This window comes from Podarcis erhardii (genome assembly GCF_964252035.2).
Source record: "Podarcis erhardii genome assembly, chromosome: 4".
Classification (NCBI taxonomy): Eukaryota; Metazoa; Chordata; class Lepidosauria; order Squamata; family Lacertidae; genus Podarcis; species Podarcis erhardii.
This window is the reverse complement of record NC_138508.1, coordinates 30,347,287-30,368,158: the sequence shown is the minus strand read 5'-3', so window position 1 is coordinate 30,368,158 and position 20,872 is coordinate 30,347,287. Positions and strand designations below refer to the sequence as shown.

The following is a 20,872-nucleotide window of genomic DNA, read 5'->3' as shown; positions in this document are numbered from 1 at the left end:
TCTTGCAGTGAGGGAACTGCCAGAAGGCCCTCTGCGCTGGAACTCAGTGTCTAGGCTGAACGATGGGGGTGGAGACACTCCTTCAAGTATACTGGGCCGAGGCCATTTAGGGCATTAAAGGTCAGCACCAACACTTTGAATTGTGCTCTGAAACGTACTGTAGGTCTTTCAGGACTGGTGTTATATGGTCTCCGTGGAAGCTCCCCATCACCAGTCTAGCTGCTGCATTCTGGATTCGTTGGAGTTTCCGGGTCACCTTCAAAGGTAGCCCCACGTAGAGCGCATTGCAGTAGTCCAAGCAGGAGATAACTAGAGCATGCACCATGCTGGCAAGACAGTCCAATAAGTGGGACCAATAAGTAAACCCTGTTGCAGTATAGTATATGCCTTTTCTCTGTGCCAGTCAGCTAACCGTACACTGCACTATGATTTTTCCACTTCCACATACCCATTGCAAAAGTCTGTGGCCTCTGCGTTTGCTCAATCCTCCTTGAGTTGATTTGTAGGTTTCCTCCAGTTAGGAGTTTTGTTTTCATAATGGTCCCACCCCCACTTTTTTGCAAATCTTGAGGTTTCTCCAAGTTACTCTCTCCACACTCATGCCTGAAAATCTACTCATGTCTGAAAATAAGCAATAGAGAGAACAAGTGGGAACAAAACTGTCTCTTAATTCTGATCAGAGGAGAAATTGAAATGAAAAGACAGAAGAAAGAGCTGGTGTGTGTGTGTGTGTGTGTGTGTGTGTGTGTATGTCTGGTATGATGTTTACCTGCAAACTGCTTTATCTTGGAAGTGTCCTAAAATATTCTCTTATTGGTTAAGATCTGCCGGCAGCCTAATACATTGTCCTGTCTTTTGCACTAGACTGCTGAAATGCAGGGGGTATGCATAGGCTTTATTCTAAAGCTTGTGTGCTTTAGAATATCTCAAATGAGTACTTAAAAGTTGAGATTTAGATTTAGCAGTTATAGGCGGGGCATAATTGGCATTTCCCCCATGGAGAACTACTGCCAAGATGTTGCTGGACAACTCCTTGGCATCGATCTTCAAGTGCGAGTCAACTTTCCAAGTTGCTATAGAAAGTGGCAGAATGCTAATTGTACAAATACAGGCTTTTCCCCCAAAAGGGCAATGTGTGTACAGTGGTTTATTTGTAGGGTAAGAAATGCAGTAGCAACTGTCAAGCAGCAAATTAGATTATCAAGTTTTCTGGAACAAGCAGTTGACAGTGGTTTTTGTAAATAGATTCCACTCAAAGATCCTGCTGTCTTGACCCTTTCCCTTTGATAGAACCTTATTCAATTTAAGCTACAGGCTTCTTACAATGTGATAAAACCAATAGTTATACTTAAAGTCACAAAGCAAAACCAATGTCTGAAAACTTGCATCGATCTTATGATTCTCTCTAAAATTCAAAGAACATGTAACAGTTCCTCTTGCTGATTATTATGCCTGCATCTCTGGACACAATCAAATGGGCTTCAGGGAAAATCCTATATCAACATCATTCTTATCTACGTTTCTACCCCTCGTGTTTCTCTTTCGCAGGCTTCAATTTATTTTGGTTATTCTTAAGGTGTTTTCTATACTTAGCCAATGATCAAACACCTCAAGTCTGACTTGTGTAGCACTGAAAGCCAAACATAAGTCCTTCACTCTCAAGATGCTGAAACATTCAGGTATTTCATGCATGGATTAACTGAAACAAGCACAGTCAGCTGAATGGTGTAACAGACTGTCCGTAACTTCAGTAACTCACCGAAATTACTGAACATTCTAGTTTTTTTAATAATATGGCATACAATTTTTTATTGTAAGCTGTCTTGAAGAACCCTGTTAGACCCAAGGGGGGATTATAAATAATGAAGAAAGTGAAGAAAAACTGCTGCAAAATAATTAAACATGCAACTGGTCGTAGAAAATTGTTTGGATATTGCAGATTGTCCTTTTAATTATTATTTTTAAAATATCAAAAGTTCAGTGGAGTTTCAACCTTCTAACATTTAATCATGCAATTAGATTTAATGGGACTAGACCTCATAGTTGCTTTTTAAAAAATTAAATTAATTTTTGAAATTAATATCGCCTGCTATGGAATTTTTTCTGTTAGTACTGACTGGCTGCCAAAATCTATTAAAAATCTTGGTGTTCAGAGGAGAGAACTGAGTGCAACAGGGTATGGTAATCAAATTAGAATATAATGTGAAACTGATCCGCAGCAATGCTTGGTCAGCCATCACCTTGAAAAATAAGTGTGCCATAAACAAGCCAGCTCTGAAAACACATTTATTCATCTGTAACTAATGTTGAGAATTAGCAAATAATAAAGTTGCCTTATACTGTTTCAGACTGTTCTTCCTATCTTTGTCCAGGATTGTCTACTTTGCAAGGTTTACAGCAAGGGCTTATTTTCCTAGTTACATCCTAAGACTACCTTAACAGGAGACGCCTGGGACCTTGTACATACAGAGCTCTTACACTGAGCCGTGGCCAGCTGTCAACTCTGTGTTTCGTTCTGCATTTGCAAAGAGAAACTGTCCTAAAGAGTTAGCTTTAGCCCCATTTGCCAGTTGTCTACTGGAATTTGAAGGAGTGAGTTCTGTTTACTGGAAATCAATCTCCTGGCCTACCCGAAAGGAACACATATTTAGAATAAATTAATATTTCCCCCCTGAATATATTTCACAAACTGACAGTTCATGGCAGTGTTCTCCTCCTACATTCTCTCTCTCTCTTTTTTAAACTGATGCTGCAAGTTTATTATAGATACAATTAGCTTGCAGCTGTGTGTAGCATCTAAACAGTTGGGAAAATCACTTGGTGGTGTCCCACTCCTCCAGTTACATTTCTGCTGAAGCTGACAGTTTTCAAAGAACAGGGAGAAGAGCCTGGCTTTTTGAAATGGCCAAGCCTCCTTCAGCAATGTCAGCTGTGATTCCTGCATTGCAGGGGTTTGGACTTAGATGACCTTTGGGGTCTCTTCCAACTCAACAACTCTGATTCTAGCTTTTCATTAGTGGCTCTCTTCCCCTGTTACCTAAAGCAGTACACTCAGTCTCTCTTTTCTTCGCCCCAAGCTCTGCCTGGAGGTGAGAGGAATGATTTACCTGTCTGAATGGGATGTTAGGTATCCAGCCCATATAACCCGAACGCTGGTTCTGACCAGTGCTTCTTTGACTGTGGTGGTTGTCTCTGGGCCGAAACCCTTCAGAAATGTTGTTGTTTAGTCATTTAGTTGTGTCTGACTCTTTGTGACCCCATGGACCAGAGCATGCCAGGCACTCCTATCTTCCACTGCCTCCCACAGTTTGGTCAAACTCATGCTGGTAGCTTTGGGAACACTGTCCAACCATCTCGTCCTCTGTTGTCCCCTTCTCCTACCCTGCATCTTTCCCAACATCAGGGTCTTTTCCAGGGAGTCTTCTGTTCTCATGAGGTGGCCAAAGTATTGGAGCCTCAGCTTCAGGAACTGTCCTTCCAGTGAGCACTCAGGGCTGATTTCCTTCAGAATGGATAGGTTTGATCTTCTTGCAGTCCGTGGGACTCACAAGAGTCTCCTCCAACAATCATAATTCAAAAGCATCAATTCTTCGGCGATCAGCCTTCTTTATGGTCCAGCTCTTACTTCCATACATCACTACTGGGAAAACCATAGCTTTAACTATACAGACCTTTGTCGGCAAGGTGATGTCTCTGCTTTTTAAGATGCTTCCTCTGTTACCTAAAGCAATACACACAATCTCATCTTACCAGTGCTTCTTTGACTGTGGTAAAGTTGTCTCTGGGCCGAAACCCTTCAGAAATATTAGGTAGTGGAGAATGTTTCTCTCTCTCTCTCTCTCTCTTCCTCCTCTTTCTGAGCTTTTACTGTATTATTGTTTTGACACTGGACCAACCTTTAGGAATGATTTTAGGCTAGAGAATCCTGCCATGGCGAGAGATTGCAAGTACCCTCCAGCACTGATTCTGGGCAACACTGGAGTGTTAAGGTTTTTATATTGTTATGTGCAACCTGGTCTTTGAGCAGTGATAGATTTCAGGAGTGCCAGCATGTACCTCAGGCTTGAGTTCCTTGGAATGAAGGTCACTGTAGACATTGGTGTCTTTGTGATAATACGGTTTTATTTACACAGATAGCATGAACAGAGCATATGATAAAAGGCTTCGCAGTCTTAATGCTCCCAACTGATCTTGCTCCCCAATTGAATTTCTAGAAAGCCCCCTGCAAATGCCATAAGCTTTGGTTTCGGGACAGAGAGCAGGCCAAGCCTCTCTTTCTTCCCAGCCCCAGATGAGACTGGCTCAGGTCTGTTCTTCTCTTGCACTTGCTGATAACATCTCCTCCAGCTGGAGAAGGTGCCTGCCTTCTGGAAGCATCTCCAGCTCGTAGCTTCTGTGGTTATCAGTTCCCTGTACTCCTTAGTCATGTAAGAGATACTTCACATATTTGGCTAGAGATACTAACTAAACTGAGGCTAATGTGACCCCTTTAGCAGCTCCTCTTTCTGAAGAACCCCACTTTACTGATATAAAAACACATGTTTGAAAGGGACCCACAGATGATCTCCAGATTACACCCCCCCCCCAATAAAGAATCCTATGATGGTATATTCCTGGAGTGTGCAGAAATAGCCACAATTGGAATGGCAGCTGTACCCAAGACATTTTAGTGCTTCCCAAGACATTTTGGAGCCTGAGACAAACCACAAAATGGTGTCCTCCTGCCTGCTTGGGAAGAAGGGGTAAATGAAGATCTATATCAGGAACAAGAGGGAATTAAGATCTGCATTTTTTGTAAACTGCTTTAAGGGTTTCTCTTTTCCCCCCTTTTCCAATCAAGTGGGGTATAAATTTTATGAAATAAATAAAATCAGGATCTATGGTTGCTCCTATGGGTTCTGCCACTTGTCACCACACCTTGCCTCATGGGTGGGCCAGCCCTGGCTGCACCAGTTCAAGTAACATATGCATTAGGCCAATATGTGAATGCTATGCTGAAGTGAAGCTAAAAAGAGGACCCTTTTATTGTGCCTTGAAACTATTTGGTTTTGCAAGTTCCCATTTTGCAGGCTGAGCAGTGTTGTTTAAGATAATAGGTACTGGCATTAGAGGATTTGTCATAAGTGATGTTATAGGCATTATCCAGGAAGTGTATAACCGTATTCTAAATTTTCCCAGCTGTTATAATATTTTGATAGGTTGAATGCTGGGAAACTGTGCCATCTTTGACATTGATTTTAAAGAAGGATAATCTGGATCCCATGCAACAAATGTGAAATAGCTATTCATTTGTAAATTTTGAAAGGTCCTTTATATTTTTCTGGCTGTTATAACGAGGTCTAGCGCATTATTTGATCTGGTTGACTTCTTAGGTTAAGAGAGAGCTTCTTATTCTGGGCAGCCAAACTCTTGTATTAGACATGTTCCAGTTGCTGCTCTTACTTGGGTGGGAACTATCCTCCTTGCTTGTTCCCCAAGGAAACCTTTTGATTGACAGAAAATATAATAGATGCGAAGCAAAGAGGACAAAAAAAAAACAAAAAACACTTCTTTAGAGAGCAGAAAGGAGTGATGTTCCATTAAATATTGATCAATGGAGCATTCTAAGGGCCGCCACATCATTGCTGTATAAAAAGCACAAGAGACCACTGAAATCTTTCTAATGGTATCCGATTCCTTCCAAACAAGAGTGAACCTATTGGACAGCTACTTAGAGATACCGCTGAAACGGTTTGGAAGTGTGTGCTCTTCCATGGTTGGTGAGCATGCCCCACTGTTAGTCCCATAGATGTAATTATTAATTAATGGTTCTCGGGAGAGTGCTGTTGCAGGTGTTCAGAGTTATTTTTTCCTTTAACCTAGACAGACTGGCTGAATGTTGAGTCGGAAACAATAAGCAGCATCTCTTGATGGCTGCACTCTATGCTAATGGCAACCCACTGTGTGTGGGGGAAAAGCAACCTCTTGTAATAAAATTCCAATCTCTGCTCCCTGAAGAATAAGAATTCCAACTTTAAAAAGACAATTGAACTTGTCAGTCAAATGAATACCAAATTTAAGGGAGTGAATACACTTAGCGGGAGATCTTAATGCTGCATGAATGGACTTTCCCTTCTCTCCACCCAAAATCTGGTCTGCAGGACTGCAAGGGGAAGGAGAATCCGCTCCACCAATGCTGTCTATTCTGCCAGGAAGCAGATGCCATTGGATTTCACCATTAATAATTTGATCTCAAACATGAAAACATGAAAAATAGCAAGCCCAGTATGTTCTGAAGCTACAGCTTGTGTCTGAACAAAATTTGTAAGCTCATTCTTTCTGTTGGGTGAATTTTCTTTTTCTTTTTTTAAATAATATTTATTACTTTTAAATCTTACCAAAAAAAAGAAGAAAAGAAAAAAGGAGAAAAAAGGCAAAAGGAATACAATACAATACAATACAATATACAATACACAACACAACATTAACACATTAAACTAAACATAAAAAAGTTAAACATGCATCATACCGTTTCAATGCCCTATCTTTCATTCCCTCGTTTCATCGACCTCCTCTCACCTCCCTTTTTGTATTCCACTTCTATTAATTATTTCAGCAATTCCTTTCCCTCTTTCTCTATTTTCTGTCATATAATTAACTTAACTTATTTTAACCTTATCTTCCATTAATACCATAATACTTATTTATACTTAACTCCTTATAACATTTCTACTAAAGCCATATAATTTCATTCCAACATTTTTCTAACACTCATTAATTTTACAATATTTCTATAAATAAACTTTAAACTTTTTCCAATCTTCTTCCACCATCTCTTCTCCCTGGTCTCGGATTCTGCCAGTCCTTTCCGTCTATTCCATATGGTTCATCAACCTGGTGATCTTCTGTCCGAGGCTCTAAACTCTTTTCCAAGTCCCTTCTGCGGATCTTCTTCATATTTATACATGCACTTTACTTTGTCTTCTGTTGATCTTGTTCTTAATTTCCTTCCTTTGATGCCAAGGAGTAGATCTCGGGGAGGCTCCAACCTAGCAATATTTTTATTCTTTCTCGACAGGTCAGCCAAATCTCCGTAGTTAGCACTAAAGTCCAAAAGATGTTTCAGGACATGTTTCAAAATCCCTCCAAAACTGAAAGTCCCCACAACTCCAATCTCCTCCTGGCCCAAGTCCAAATCCCAAAGGTCAGTACATCCCTGCATGAGGGAATCTATCCAACTTTCCTTCTCAAATCCAAGCAGGGTTCCAATCCTCAAAATCTGACTTTCTCTAAATTCAGTCATAGAAGGCAACAACTTATATTCATCAAATTGCCTCTGTAAGACTGGGACTCTCTCCACTTGTATTACTTTAGGTTCAACAACAACTTCCTCCCTTGCCTTCTCAACAATTTGCCATGTCAAAGTAGATTCCTGAAACAATTCCTGAATAGTTTCTGTATAGATGTTCACTTTTTGTCCCAAATCAGTCACTTTTTGTCCCAAATTGTCAATTTTGATAGTCATCACATCCATCTTCTTATGAAGCTGTTCCAATGAGGCACTTATCTTGCATAATTCAATCACCAAGGCTTCTTCTGTCGACATTCTTACCAATCCAAGGTCAATCCCTGGTTCTCACAGTTTTTTATCTCTGCAGCTGGTAATCACCCCAGCTCCACTCCTGTAACAGTTTCAAAGGCTCCCTCTAGAGGGAAACAATTTCTATTTGTATCAATCCTTTTAAACACAGTTCAAGCAACAAAATTAGTTTCAATTTTCGGTTACTTTTACTCCTTTTTAAACACAGAAGGAAACAATGGAAACAATATATTTCTCTTATTTAGCTATCTGTCCACATACGTTTTATTCACAGTCAATGAACTTTCCCAAAACGTCAGTCTTACTAGCAGCCCTTTTCCAGGTTCGAAGCGGTGGTAATTTATCTTTCTTCACTCTCTCTCCTGCAGGCTTACACGATCCAAAATCCCCCCCCCCTTCTCCTGCTTCCAAGGGGGGGGGGGGCTTTAATGATTTTAACCGATGGAGGTTTAATCCTTTACAGAAGACTTTCCAGGACTTTAGCTTGCAGCCTCTTTGCTTCAGTCTATTTACAAAAGGGGAAGGCGGACTTCCTGTTTTAAACCTCCCCGTTTTGGTGCCAAATTAAGACGTTTAAAAATCCAATTTTCCATTCTACTCACGGGTAGTTGTTTTAAGATCAAATTGTCCACAGGAAAAAGTCAGCGCTCTCTGACAACAGCTATGCGGCTTCACTCCGTGAAAGAAGCAGTCAATTCAAAGCACCGCGCCGCTCACCCCATGTCGCTCCGGATCCCCGAAACCGGGTTTCCCTGCGAGTAGGGGAGGCGCAAAAGGTGCCAGCCGAATCCCATGTTCACAGGCTTCTCCCGCCTGTGATTTTTGGTGGGTCCCCGCCTTTGCCGTGGCGGCCAGTTCTCTATTGGGTGAATTTTCTGCTGTGATGTATCTTTATCTTATTTGTATGTCTCTTGTGAGTGAAAGGTAGATAGAGTCTTCTAAATCTCTACGAGCTATTAATATTCTAATCAAAACATGACACTTGATTAGCAACTGTTAAATGGTTTGTTTGTTTCCTCCCACCTTGGGAGAATCTTCTGTGCAACAGTTGACTAGTAGTACAATTATTCAGCCTACTTTCTTGCCAGACTTTTCTTATCAATTGAGATTTTTCTTCTCCTGCGTTGTCATTTAGATGACAGGATATTTTTGCTTTGATATCTAGCAGACCTTGCTTGGAAGTGAAGCATTTACATGCTGCAAAATATGACTCGTATAGTTTGCTCCTAGGCACAATTCAAAGTGACATTGATGATTTCTGAATGCCCTAAACAACTTGGGTCCTGCATACCTTAGGGGAAAACACTACTTACGTGAGCCCTTTAAAACTGACAGGGGATGGCCTACTGGAAACATCATCCATGTGTCAGTTAAGATCAGGAAGGGGTGTGCAATGAAGCATTCTTAGTGATGGCTCTAAAAATTATGGAAGTTCTTCCCAAGGGAGACCCATTGACTGTCTTTTATCCAATGCTTTACAGAAGGACTAGCTTCCAGTTAGACTCAGTTTCTGGTGTGGCTTTTATTTGTTTGCTTTAGAGGTGGTGGCTGCCTCAGCATAGGGGACCAAACCAGCACTTGGTACCAGTGGAACCACAGTAGAATTAGACTGTAAGAACCCTCACTAGTTTAAATAACTGCACAAACCTAATGGGGGTAATTTGTTGATTCAAAATATATTGGCACTCCTTTTTTAGTGGCTTTTGAATACTGCCGTTGGGTCACTTCAACAATGCTAACTAGGCTGTTGCAAAAAGTATTTCCGTCTTTCAGACCTACAGTGGTACCTCGGGTTACAAACCTCGGGTTTCACACACTTCGGGTTACAGACTCCACTAACCCGGAAGTAGTACCTCGGGTTAAGAACTTTACCTCAGGATGAGAACAGAAATCGCACACCAGTGGCATGGCGGCAGCAGGAGGCCCCATTAGCTAAACTGATACCTCAGGTTAAGAACGGTTTCAGGTTAAGAACGGACCTCCAGATTGAATTAAGTTCATAACCAGAGGTACCACTGTATTTGTCAGTGACCAGTAAAAAGAAAGAAAAAGAAAGAAAGAACTGTCTAATGGTACATAAAATACAATGGGTCAAAATGAGTTCTCCTCCCCTGCATCAGTACACTAAAAGTATTGGTAAAGCACTTTTAAGAAAGCACTACTGACAAAAACAAGAAATGGTATTTCCAAATCAATAAAATCTGTGGATGACTCATTTTGCATACAAAGAAGGGAACACTTATGTGGTTTTTGACCTTGTGGCAATTGAATTGTTGGGGCTAAAAATGCTGGATAGAGACACAGATAAAAGAGAATATGTCCCGTTTGATCATTCTTGGATCATTACTACAGTTCATCACTTGGCCTTCATGTTGTGCAAGGCTTTCACCAGAATAAACTGGATATTAAAAGGAGCTTAACATTGCCTTCCAAAAATAGAGCTCTCTATTAGAACTAAAAAATTTAGGGGGAAAGTTTTCTGTCAATCCTATATTAATTAGAAAAGTATTTCCCGCTCGTAAGGTTTATTTTGCCTGCCGTATTTCTTTGGTAGGGTTTGGAAGAGATACCCATGCTGTTGCTTTTCTTCTCATATCGCACTGCAATATTGAAACTCTTGGATCTAGTGTGGTGTAGAAAGGCTCACTGGGTGGACTTGGGCCAGTTCCTGCCTAAACTACCTCACAGGATTGTTGTGGGGTTTAAATGAGAAGGGAGAGAATCATGTATGCCACCTTGAGCTCCTTGAAGAAAAAGGTGGGATAGAAATGCAGCAAATAAATAATAACTAATAATTAAAAAATTCTTCATGGGAGCCAGCTCCTAAACATTAACAACTTACACCATTGTTTCAACAGGAAGGTGTGCAAGTGTATGTTACCGTTATAAAATATGTATTATTGTTTATCTTTGCATATATTAGGACAGACACTAAAAAACAAACAAGCCCAAGGCAGCAGTGCCTTCTGTTTGTTCATACTAGTCTTTATTTAGCTTAAGACTTGGCTTGCAGTGCTTTCCTTTTTCTCCTTTAAAATCAGTTTTAAATTTTAAGAGTAACAATTAAAGGAACCAATTATGGCTTCTCAGATAACATTGGCTGCATTCACACAGCATGATAAGCTGTGGTTTATGTTATTGTTTTGTATACTACTTTTTGGCCCAAAGACCCCCCTGCCCCAAAGCAATGACTGATAAATGCACAGAACAATCAGGGTAGTTTATTTATTTATTATAAAAAGGAAATGCCTCTGAGACATAGGTAGTAGTAGTTGTTAGGGGAAAAACGGGGGCCTAATTTGAATAGTAGAATGTCTGGCATCTGGTAGCTTTTGTGTTGTGCTCCGGAATCGGCCCCTCCCTTTGTGTGTTCAGTTAAGTTCCATTAGAGAGACCAACTGTCATTTTTGTTTCTTACCTCAAGTTGTTTTAGTTTCTCTCAGACAGTATGTTATTGTGTTACAGTTTTCTTTATTATTAAAGCTTTGTTTGACATATATGTGAGCTGCTTACTTTGCTGAAAGAAAAGAAACTCTGCTGAAGAATGGTGGAATATCCTAAACTGTGTGAGTGAGGGGATATTCCCAGTCTGGCAGGAGGATTGATTTTATTAATCACCCCACCCTCTGCAACAGTTGTATGCCTACATTTTCTGCTTAGGTTGTCAGAAGTAAAATGGAGAGTACTCACTCTAAAAGACATATATGTTGCAATAGGAAATGACATTTGAGCTAATGATCTGCACCTTCTTTTTCTTAGGAGAGAGCTATGTGTGTGGTTCGATAGAGCCCTTCAAGAAGCTGGAGTACACAAAGAATGTAAATCCCAATTGGTCAGTGAATGTGAAAACCACCTCCGCTGCCCGCACAGTGGCCTCTCTTGCCTCGGCCAAAGGAAGCCCTTCAGACCAGAAGGAGAACAAGGATTTCATTAGGCCTAAACTGGTCACAATCATCAGGAGTGGTGTGAAGCCCCGTAAAGCAGTCCGGATTCTGCTTAACAAGAAGACAGCACATTCATTTGAGCAGGTTCTCACTGATATCACTGATGCCATCAAACTGGATTCCGGAGTAGTTAAGCGCCTGTACACACTGGATGGGAAACAGGTAAGAGAATAGCTTAAGCTACCTTATTAAACAACAACAACCTCACAAAAGTCTAGCTAGATCTGGTGGCTCTTTTGATGAAAACTCCCTTTTCTCTGGCCAAAGATCTTGCAGCCTTGATGTAATAAGGACCTAAGCCATACTTAACACCTTGCAAAATTCTACACCTCACAAAGTAGTTATTTTTAACTTTAGTCTTTAAATTTAGTTAGTTATTTTCAGAATTCAGATACATAAATAACTAAATATTGCATTTCTAAAGCATACAATTTCATACCTTGTTATAAAAAATCAAGTTATAAAACATGTTGATGTGTTTTTAAGTTTAAAACAATAAAAAAATAGCAATACTCAGCTGAATTTAATTACTGAATTACTATTTTAATATGTGTGTGTGTTTGTGTGTGTGTGTTATACAATGCAAGAAAAGCTCAACATATTTCAACAACTGCTTAAGCAGCAACCATAAAATATTTTCTCAAGTGTTTTATGCTGTATTATGTCATCTATAAGACAACGGCCAGTGTAGACATTATCACCAGTATGAACGTTACTGCTATTTGGGGGAAAGTCCCCCTGCTACCTCTTGTACTGGGCTCCTTTTCATTCTACAGTTCTGAACACGTTTGCCTTTCCTTTCTCCAGCTGTGCCATTTTCCCAGGTAGGGAAAAATGTAGTGTGTGTTCTCTCTCTCTCTCTCTCTCTCTCTCTCTCTCTCTCTCACACACACACACACACACACACACACACACACACACAAATATTCCTGTAGTACAGACAGATTCTAGAGGCAGACTTGGGAGTAAAGACTTAATCAACTGCTGAGCATTGTCTCTTTGATTGGTTGGGGCTCCATGCTTCAGTTCACAACAGACTTTTCACTTGGGATAACAGGAAATGTAGACTGTTGGTAGGGAATGGTTCCCCCTGCCTTTTTTGTTTTGGGCTTGTACCAAGATTTTAGATATGTCAAGAACCATCTGTGGGGAACACAGATCTAACCCTTCTGTGTCCCCCACCCCATAAGTTATTTTTATCAAATCACTTTGGCAACTGGCTAGCACCTCTGGATCACACATAGTCCAATCAAACCAATTACAGTGATGGCGGCTCCTTATATTCCCTCCTAGAGTGTACAAATTTAATAATATTTTATAATGGTGGTAGTGGTGGTGGTGATGATGATGTAAGCATTGTCATAAGAGCTGATGCATCACTGATCTCCAGCAGTGGTACTGATGGTTTCTCAGATTAATGCCAGGGCAGACACAGTGTCATGAAACATATTAGCCACTCTAGGGTGGAATTCAACTACGTTTAACTCAGAATAGATCCATTGCAATTAATAAACCTAACTCAGTCATGTTCATTGATTTCAGTGGGTCTACTCTGAGTAAAATTTAGTTGGATCTTTGGCTGAAAGGGTGGGATACAAATTTAATAGTTTGCTGATATCAGAACAAATGTCAGTTCCTCGCTTTAGACCTTCACTTGCTAGTATATGCAGTGCTGGATTTATAAGGTTTTCTCTCTCCTCATTGAGCATTAATGAGTTGCAGGTTACTGAAAAGCTCTCTGGCTAATATGAGTTGGAAATTCCATATGTAATAATATGATAATTATGACTGTTGTGTGAGGGTTGTCTTTGTCCCATCTGCTATTGGTTTGGTTTGTCAAATATATTATGAATAACTGGCATGGGGGCTGAGGACCAATCCAAGCACATTGCCTGCCCCCAATGTGGAGACCACAAAAAAAATAACAATTCTGCATGGTAGTGCCCCAGAAGAGCCTAGTCTTGTGAAGTGGCAACAATCAACAACATGACCAAAGCATGAAACTCTCAGGAGAAATTGCTATCAGAGGTCTTTGACCTAGAAGCAACCCCACCCGCAAGAGTTTCATAGGTGAAGGGGTTGTGCTGATTTGCTTCTGATATGGATTCCAGGACTCCACTCAACTGAAATGGCAAATTCCAGTTCTTTATTACCCTAACTTAATTGAGATTTAGATAGCTGCAGCAACTGACTTAGGAACGCGGGTGGCGCTGTGGGTAAAACCTCAGTGCCTAGGACTTGCCGATCGTATGGTCGGCAGTTCGAATCCCCGCGGTGGGGTGAGCTCCTGTCGTTTGGTCCCTGCTCCTGCCCACCTAGCAGTTCGAAAGCACTCTTAGGTGCAAGTAGATAAATAGGGACCACTTTATAGCGGGAAGGTAAACGGCGTTCCGTGTGCTGCACTGGTGCTGGCTCGCCAGCTGCAGCTTCGTCACGCTGGCCACGTGACCCGGAAGTGTCTTCGGACAGCGCCGGCTCACGGCCTCTAGAGCGAGATGAGCACGCAACCCTAGAGTCGGCCACGACTGGCCCCTACGGGCAGGGGTACCTTTACCTTTACCTTTAGCAACTGACTTACTAAATGTCTATAAATAAAATTGACACACATCTATTTTCTACCTCAAAAGTTCAAACACAACTTTTCACCCACGTGGATGCTTCCCATGCTGGTCCCTTCCAACTCTACAACTCTATGATTCTATGATGGTCAGTGGTTTGCGCTAAACCAGAAGGGAACTCCAAGAGCTTCCTGCAATGTTCTCCATAACCTGCACTGGGATTTCTGCAGCATTTCCCATCAACTCCAGCGTAAGCACAGTGATTATGGCCCCAATTGCCTAATGACCGTGCATTGGAAGTAGTCTGCATTTTCTCATTTCTCACCGAGGGAGAACTAACCAGAGTTTATTTGCAGACAAGACAGCAGGCTTCAGTAATTCCAAAGGGATGACTTTGGATCAATGTGGTGACTGCATTTGATCTGTAAGAGCTTTGGAAACTTTGTGTCTACTTGAGCTGCTGCAAGACAATTCTCCTGATGCATGTCTTCCTCTCTTGCTAATTGTATTCTGTTGAAGTGGCTGGGTCTGCTGCCTAACCTTAGCAGGCAAGGGAGGTGGGAGTGTTGCACCCCTTTGTCTTGAACAGAGACCACTATGTCTGGTGAGTAAACAAAGCTGCTTAGCAAGCAGAAACATCACTCAGCGATTTTGCACTCAGCGGGAATAACCTGTTGGTCAGCTCTGCGTGTGTGTATGTGTGTATAAGGGAAGCCATTGATTTCCATCTGACTTAAGCAATTGATGTTCCATTTACATTGCCAGAGCCCTTTTCTTCTTGGTGGCATTTGAAGTAGAAGGATGGATTTATTTACTTTTTTGTCGCTTACTAAGTTCCTTGCTGAGTGTGATTAAAGGGAGGAAATCCATGGTAAATCCAAAAGTTTGTTCCACTTGTGCCTGTGGATAAATTCCCATCTGTGGCTCTTGCAGGGCATCCAGAAAATTCCAGATTCCCTGCTCTGAGTGGCTAAGCCTTAATTGGAGATTTCTTAGATCGGACTTTAAAAACCTTAATGCCTTATTGACTGGAAAATGTAATTTTGTTTTTTGAGGATCAGAGGATAAAGCTCTTCTAGTACAGTCAATCTCCTTGTGAAACAGAGATTTGAGTGAAAACTTTTCAGTTTAAGTATTGAAATATTGCCACCCCCTTTGCTGCAGGTCACATGGAAGTCAATGTAACCTTTTATTGCTCGGTTCAAATCTTACTGAGAACAATATACTCACCCCACCTCTCTCCCCAGGCAATACTTTCAACAGTATGATATTCTTAAATTTTCCAACTTTGCTGAAATGTTATTGGCTAACCTGTGTTTGACCTTGTCCTGTGCCTCTCTCATGTGCTCATGAGATTCCACTAGGCTATCTTGATGGAATCTAAGGGTTCAGGAGTAGTTGGTAAGATTATGTGAATAAACACACCATCAATGGCTTCCACAATCCCTGTGGAGGTGTGTTTCGTGGCACCTTTGTTATATGTCATCATATGCTGAAGACACACCTCTTTACCTGGCCTGATACCACACACACACACACAAAACAAACACACACAACTTCCCACTTATGTGAGGGGTTATGTTTTGGCATCCTGTGTGTATAAGTAAAAATCACGTAAGTGAAAATAAAGTAAATGTCCTCTCTGCTACTCTCTCTCCAATCCAGATAAAAAATACTGTACCTAAAAGATCCACAACTGGAATTGAATCTTTGGGGCTGGCTGGCAGTAACCTGCCCTGGGACCTCCTTATATTTATCATATCCAATCTTTTCCCCTAACTGGGATTTCACCACATGGTGAAGGGTGGTTAATAAATCAAACCAAACAAACAACAACCATACCTGTAAGTAGTAGTCATGGATATATTGGGTCAACAGGATGCAACTAGCATTTCTTCTGATTTGCTGTATGTTTTATATTCTCTAGTTAGGTCTATGGAGCCCATGTTAGGGAGACTCTGAGGGGAAAAACATTGGCAGCAGTGTCAGTGGTGATGGGCCCCTTCCATTTGTGAGCCCTGGTGCATTTGCCCCCAGTACAGTGGTACCTCAGGTTACATATACTTCAGGTTACAGACTCCGCTAACCCAGAAATAGTGCTTCAGGTTAAGAACTTTGCTTCAGGATGAGAACAGAAATCGTTCTCTGGCGGTGCGGCGGCAGCAGGAGGCCCCATTAGCTAAAGTGGTGCTTCAGCTTAAGAACAGCTTCAGGTTAAGAACGGACCTCCGGAACGAATTAAGTACTTAACCTGAGGTACCACTGTACTTCCCCTTAAAACGGGCCTGCTCCAATATTAGTAAAAGGAGATGAGTTCTAAATTACACTTTTTCATATTTGCTCTAAAACTAATGTGTGGTATGAGATCTTTTGTATCTGTGTATTCCCCTCCCCCCCACCTACATAATTTATTCTCATTGTCCTGGCCTTTGGCTAAACTTATTGATTGATTGAATTTATTATGATTATTTTTTTTTACATATGGTACACATTCCCCACCCCCACCCCGTTTGCTTCTACTACAGAACCCCACAAAGCCTCTTTGAAGGTTAATGCATTTGCTACAGGGATATTTTTCCTCCTTGATGAAATTTTGGCTTCTGAGACTTTTAATCAGGATTTTCAGCGGGAACAAGTCCTTGAAGTTCAGATACTGGAGGAAATATTCCTTGAGGACTGTGGTTTTACAGTAGCCCACAGTCCTTCATGCACAGGAAAAAGGGCATAAAGAGGGAGTATGAAATTGGCAGGGAGGGGGAAGTTCACAACTATGGAGAATGTGGCAGAAGGTCACAGCATTTTCAAGACTGGTGGAGGAGGATAAGACTTTGAAAGCAGAGTTCAGTATAAACTCCTTAGAGTGAGTTGGCCTTCCCAACTCTCTCTCTCGATATGGAGGATTTGCTCTTTCTCTGTTAAGTGCTGCATCTTGGAAGCTTCAAGTATTCAAAATTCCTTTAAGGCTTTAGGGCTTAACGATATAAGGATATTTACTCATCAAGTGAGAGTCAAACCTCAGTTTGAACTATTCTTAATTATCTTTTGACTTGGGTTAAGCAATCATTTTTCTTAAAGCTGATAGACTGGAAGGACCCAGAGGAAAATAATGGACCAGTAAGTCAAGTCTTTGATTAAAAGGATAGAAGGCACCATTGATCACTTTACAAACACATCTGGCCCGGATCCTCACCGCAGAAATAGCAGGCCTCTCTTAAATGTGGGCTCATTCCATTTATGTGATCTCCAGGTGCAATAGCAATGTCCTTATTTCTTTCTGTCACCAGTCAATCATTCAAGTTATTGGCTGTCCTTCAGGGCCAGGGTAGCATATAACTGGAGATCAATATAAGAAATAAAACTCAGAATAAACACGGTACAAAAATCGTAAAAGCATCAGCCATAAAATCAGTAGCATTGACAACATCCAGCAGAGAGCCATCAGATGATAAATTTAAACCAGCTGCAAAACGTAATGGAATGTCTGATCAAATAAAGGGCTGTGTCTATTGTTCACTGACAGCTGGCGCAAGTGCTCTTGTACTACTGGATGCGCAACAGAAGAATCCAACACAACATTTGTGCTAGCAGAAACTCATTGTGCAACAGACTGTGCAGTCTTTTGCACAAAGAAGTTATCAGCAACCTGATTATGTGTTCTCTTGTTCCATAATGTTTTTTTATATATATAAATATTTATTAAAGTTTTTAAATATAAATGCACACATAATAAACGATCTTACTTCTATCACAACAATTTCATCACTTCTTTGGACTCCCTCACGTCTCCCGCTCCCATTTACATCGTTAAAAATTTTTTCCAAACAAATTATCAATGTTCCACTGGAGCAAAATAATTCACCAGTGGAACAAGAAGACCACTAAGTGACACTATCTTAGTCCTACTCTGGATACAACCCAAAATTTCTACCCAGCTTCAGAAGGACAGTGATGCTGGTGCCAGAGGAGTTTTTCCACAGAGATCATTCTGTATGTGACATATTGTGATTGAGAGCCCTCTTCCTGATTGCTGTCCTTCAGATGGTAGGGTGATATGTAAGACCCTTCTTTGCTCTCTAACTTCAGGTGGTAGGGTGACACACAGGAAAGCTGCTGAACAATGCAGTGTACAAGTAGGCTGCGATAGTAGCAGCCTTCATGATTCATTGAAGGGTGGTGGTGGGCCTACATAGCCAAATAAATGAAAATAACTAAGTCCTAGGACAGTAGTGGAACCTTTTTCAGATGGAGAGTCTCACTTCCTTTCGGGGGAATCTTTCAGGAGCTACATGCTAGTGGTTGATAGGGCTAGAGACAAGTGAGTGGATAAGTGGATGTGACTTTAATATAAACCAGAGGTTTATACACACACCACTCTCGACTCAGGCAAGCCAGTGGCATGCTCCTAGTTAAGCATGCCACATTCCAGCCAGATAAAAGTCCTGAAAAAGAGTGTGGAGCAGAAATGACCTGGCACAGGGCATGGCCCAGCAAGAGTCCTGATGGTGTGAGAAAGAGCCCTGAAAGACCACATTTAACCCCTGGACCTGAGGTTCCCCACCCTTGTCGTAAGCCATTCAGGTCTTTGTAGATTACAACCAGCACATTTAAAACAATCTTGTCTGATTTACTTGCAGGGAATACTGGTGAAATGTGCTCCTTATTCCAACTGAAAATACAGTTGCTAGGTTACTAACAGAGGGTTCTGAGAAATCTTCAGGGACAGTGTCATGTAAATGTATTGCAGTGGTCCAATTAAGAAGTTACGAGGCATGGGAAACTCTGTCCCTTGCTGCAACCCAGGATCCAGCAGTGATCTGAATGCAGAGTTGGCAGCTGCAGGAGTATCCAGTGGGAAGCCAGGTCGGGGTCAGGGCTGAGAGCTGAATGCAGAAGACAGGGAGACCATTGTGCCTGAGGAGCTTGGACAAGAACTTCCAGAAGAACCTACCAGGCCCTATGGGCCCGCAGCCTGAACCCTCGTGGACACCTTTCCCTGAGTCTGAAGAACAAAATACCTCCCACTGCACATCACTAGTCCAGCAGTGCTGGGAGTGCACCAAAAGGGAGGCTATGGAACAAGGAGGAGAACCTGCCTTCAGGGCAGAGGGTTGGACCTTTAAGGCTCTGAAGTTCTCTCGAGGGAGTAGAGCCTGGAGGAAGTAGTCTGGACGCAGAGGATAAAATGCTCCCAACCTTCCTTTGAGCAAATGGCTCACTTGGAGCTGTCCATGGTTCTGCAGCTTCCTTGTCAGGTGCAGCATTGTATCAGCACATGGCAGCCATATTCAGGACATATTCAGCAGGTCTCCAGCAACAGTAAGTGGACAGTTGCTTTAGAACACAGCACCGGATGACTAGTGTATTTGCCAGGAGTCTACTCCTTTTAGAAGCAAATCTATAGCTGTAGCCATAGCTGTTACTTCCATTCCTTGAAGTTTAGTATGCAGACTTTCTGTCAGCTAGGTAAGTATTCTTTTGAGCTTACTGTCCTGTGTAGCTAGAGTATTACAGTTCACTTGCTGGGGAAGAAATACGCTTGTAATATTTTATGTGTCTCTCGGGATCAATCACAGGAGCCAGCATCTGACTGGAAAATGTAATGTTAATTGGCACAGAGACTGTAAGATACTGTTCTTAATCATGTTTGCAGCTTTTTAATAGCCCATAGTTTTCAGAGCAATTTATTCTTTTAAAAAAAGAAATAATGCCACTTTTGGAGGGGGAATGATTTTTTCCAAGTGATGTATAATACATGTAAGTTTTCTTTTTAAAAAATAAATAAATAGAAAACATGCAGCCTGCCTTTTGGCTAAAGGGGTCTCTGTAGAAAACCAGTCAAAATAGACCTTAAACTTGACAGAACAGCTACAGAATTGAATCAATAGTCCTTTGCAACAAGAGTCTTGATTAATTAGAAAAAGCAGGCATGGGTGTATGCCATAATACTGGGACTGTGATGAAAAAGGCCTTCCTTCTAAACCTAACCTCTATGACACATGGCACCTAAATCAAGGCCTCCCTGGCCATTTAAGGCTTTGAATGGGCTCAGAAATGAACTGTCAGCTGATGTAGCTGGTTCAGAACAGGCAATACTTGTGTGGACATGATCCCACCAAGGTGTAAGCAGTAGGATTTTGTACCAGCTGAAGTTTCTGAAGCATTTTCAGATATGACTACACACATCACCAGTGCATAAATGACAGTGTCCGGGTCTCACTCTTCCAGTAGTGGGTGTTGCTGCAGAGCAGTTGAATCCAATAACAGCTGCAGCATGGGCATCCAGGAATAATGGGACTTCCCAGTGTTTTACTCTTCTTGTCCCATGTACGACTAGCTGCCTTTTGGACAGAAGTCATGGGTGTGTCCTCAATGCAACGAGCTCCTGTCTCTCTGAAAACAAGTTTGTTCCCTTGAGACCAAGATAACAGACCTAGAAAAGCTAGGAGAGGCAGAGGGGTTTGTGGACGAGGCCTTTGGAGATGTTGTAATGGTGTCCCACTCCCAAATCTATTTTCATGTTATCAATCTTGCGTCCTATAGCACCCCTAAACTGTAAATCTCATCTTGACAAATGCAATATTGTCCACAATGGAGGTTTTGTTCCATGTTGTATAGCTGTAATCAACACTGTCTTATCTGGACCTTGAACTATAATAAAGGCTACTTAATCTAGGAAATGCCTATTATCTTCAGGCAGAAGAATTTCAGGAGAAACATTGTAGCCCAGTGGTAGAGCATCTGGTTTGCATGTAGAAGTTTTGGACCCTTGCACCCCCAGGTAAGGCTGGGAG

The 20,872-nt window shown here is 41.5% G+C and overlaps 1 protein-coding gene across 4 annotated transcripts in view; it reads left to right on the top strand.

Annotated features, from left to right (window-relative positions):
* DCLK1 (doublecortin like kinase 1) overlaps nucleotides 1-20,872 on the top strand; it is a 208,010-nt gene that overhangs the window by 8,940 nt on the left and 178,198 nt on the right. For all 4 annotated transcript variants that reach the window (XM_081860335.1, XM_081860334.1, XM_081860336.1 and 1 more), the window contains exon 3: nucleotides 11,339-11,685. In XM_081860335.1, the coding sequence (XP_081716461.1) occupies nucleotides 11,339-11,685 (347 nt within the window). The remainder of the gene's footprint in view (nucleotides 1-11,338; nucleotides 11,686-20,872) is intronic.